Here is a 2,131-nt window from a genome sequence, read left to right on the forward strand (position 1 = left end):
AGACTCTACATTGCAAATGAGTGTAATGTTCTGCAATCAGAGGGAATTCCTTCATTTGGAGTTATCTACGCTGCTAAAAATCACAGGTCTAGATTAAAAGAAAAACCTTTTTTACCTTATTTTCTAAACACAAAGAGAATGAATATACAGATACACACACACACACACACTAAAACTAGCTATGTATGAATAAAAATATCTAAATATATAAGAAATAATGAAATGGCAATTCCATTGCTTTTCTTCTAATAAACAGTATATATTAAGACAACAAACTATTTCTTTCAACTATGGAGAATGCAGACAGAGAAATGTGGTTCTTACATCATAATCAGAAATTTCTGGTAAATTATTCTCATCATTCTTCTCTAATTTTTCTGCAGCCCACTTGTTTGCAGCCTCAGCAAGCTCCTTTTCAGTTAGCCTACTGGGTTTATCCAAGACCTAATGAAAACAAAAATTTGTTAAAATTCTAAAAGGTTTTATAATGAAAAAATAAAAACAAAAGATATACCTCCCTTGAAGCAGAAGTAATTTATGAAATGAAATGTTGTTAAGAGTGTAAAAAGCTAGGTCTTAGTAATCAAAAGACCAGAGTGTAGATTGGAGTTCCGTATTTAAGACCTAAGAGCTGATTCAAGTTGGTCAAGTAATTCTGTTTCTTCCTGATTGCTTCCTCATCAGTAAAATGAGTATTAATGATTGAAACTATTTACTTCATATAACTTTAATGAGGAAAGCATTTTGCAAACTTCAAAACACTACATAAATAGCTTATGATGAAAATTAGGGCGAATTTCCACATTTGAGTGTCCTGTATCTAAAAATTAATAGGTACTTACTAAATTAATAAAATTTTAGTGAATAATTATTTCCTTTAAAAAACAGCTACCATAAGACAATAGATAAATAGATAAATGGTCAAAAGATATGAATAAGCAGAAGTGTTCTAGAATTATCAGAATTATCAAATAGAAACAGAATATATCTCAAAAGATTAAGAATATGTTTCACTGGACTGGGAATTCACCTGACAAAAAAGCCATCGAAAACAACCAAAACAACCTGGAAAAATGAGCTGTTTGTCAAAGGTATGAATAATAGTGATATGTGTAGTTCCATGATGAAGAATTAAAGAATGTATTAAAATCCTGTGAACTCATGATAAAGCATGTAAAATAATAATAATGTAATTACGTAAAAGAAGCATATGCATATTAAAAGATTTTAAAAGGTGTAAAAAGTTATACTTATATGGTCTCTTGTATGTCAACAATTTATTTTTTTTCTCCAATTAGCTTGCACATCATAGAATATCTGTTGGTGGATTCTGTTTTTTTACTCTAGTAAAAAAACATATCACTGGAAGACAATAAAGTCACTGAGTATTAAAGTATGTGTCAATTTAAATTGGAGGACCTTTTGAGTTTTTCACAGATTTTCTCAACCTCCTCACTCTCTACAATGGATACTGGGATGTAATTTGAAATTCATTGCCTTTTTGCAAACACTAATGAACACTGCAAGAGAAGATATTCAAGTGTCCCATGAAATGATGCTTCTGAGTAGCCTCTGAATGTGATAAAACCATCTCAGTCAATTTTTCCTCCTCCAAAAAGAACTATGAACTCATGCTTCCAAAAAGCTACAACTTTTTTTTTCTCGGATTAATTTATTGTAAATATATCAAGATTGTTATGGTTCTAAATTCTCAGTCTCCTCATTGGTAACTAGACTAGGTAAGTTTATAGATAATCTAAAATCCTTGTAATTTTTAGCACACTATGCCTTCCTTTTGTACTTCTCTTCCACAGTCACTCCAGAAAAAAAAGTACACAGAATTAAGGGCCATTTTCCATTTTTCTTTGCTTCATCAGTTGCCAAGATCAAAAAATTCATCACCTTACTGTTTAAATGTAAGCCTCTCCACACTTAGCCAGGCTGGTTATTAGAAAGCAGTGCAGAGTCAATACCACAATTTTACTACATGATAGAACCTGCCAGAGTTTGGGTTCTGAAGCAAGACTGGAGGTTCATCATCATGCCATGATTAGGTGTCCAAGTAGTACTTGGTACTTGGATGAAGCAAATAGTATTGTAAAGCACAAATTTATGGTGTGGTTTATATGCT

At 31.5% G+C, this 2,131-nt stretch overlaps 1 protein-coding gene across 7 annotated transcripts in view; it reads right to left on the reverse strand.

The window, feature by feature from the left end:
• PPHLN1 (periphilin 1) overlaps nt 1-2,131 on the reverse strand; it is a 189,065-nt gene that overhangs the window by 45,872 nt on the left and 141,062 nt on the right. For all 7 annotated transcript variants that reach the window (XM_069094200.1, XM_069094198.1, XM_069094196.1 and 4 more), the window contains one exon: nt 325-444. In XM_069094200.1, coding sequence (XP_068950301.1) covers nt 325-444 — 120 coding nt within the window. The remainder of the gene's footprint in view (nt 1-324; nt 445-2,131) is intronic.

The sequence above is a fragment of the Petaurus breviceps genome, unplaced genomic scaffold (genome assembly GCF_028583685.1).
Source record: "Petaurus breviceps papuanus isolate PSGF00001 unplaced genomic scaffold, PetGlider_PUasm1.0 216, whole genome shotgun sequence".
NCBI classification, from domain to species: Eukaryota; Metazoa; Chordata; class Mammalia; order Diprotodontia; family Petauridae; genus Petaurus; species Petaurus breviceps.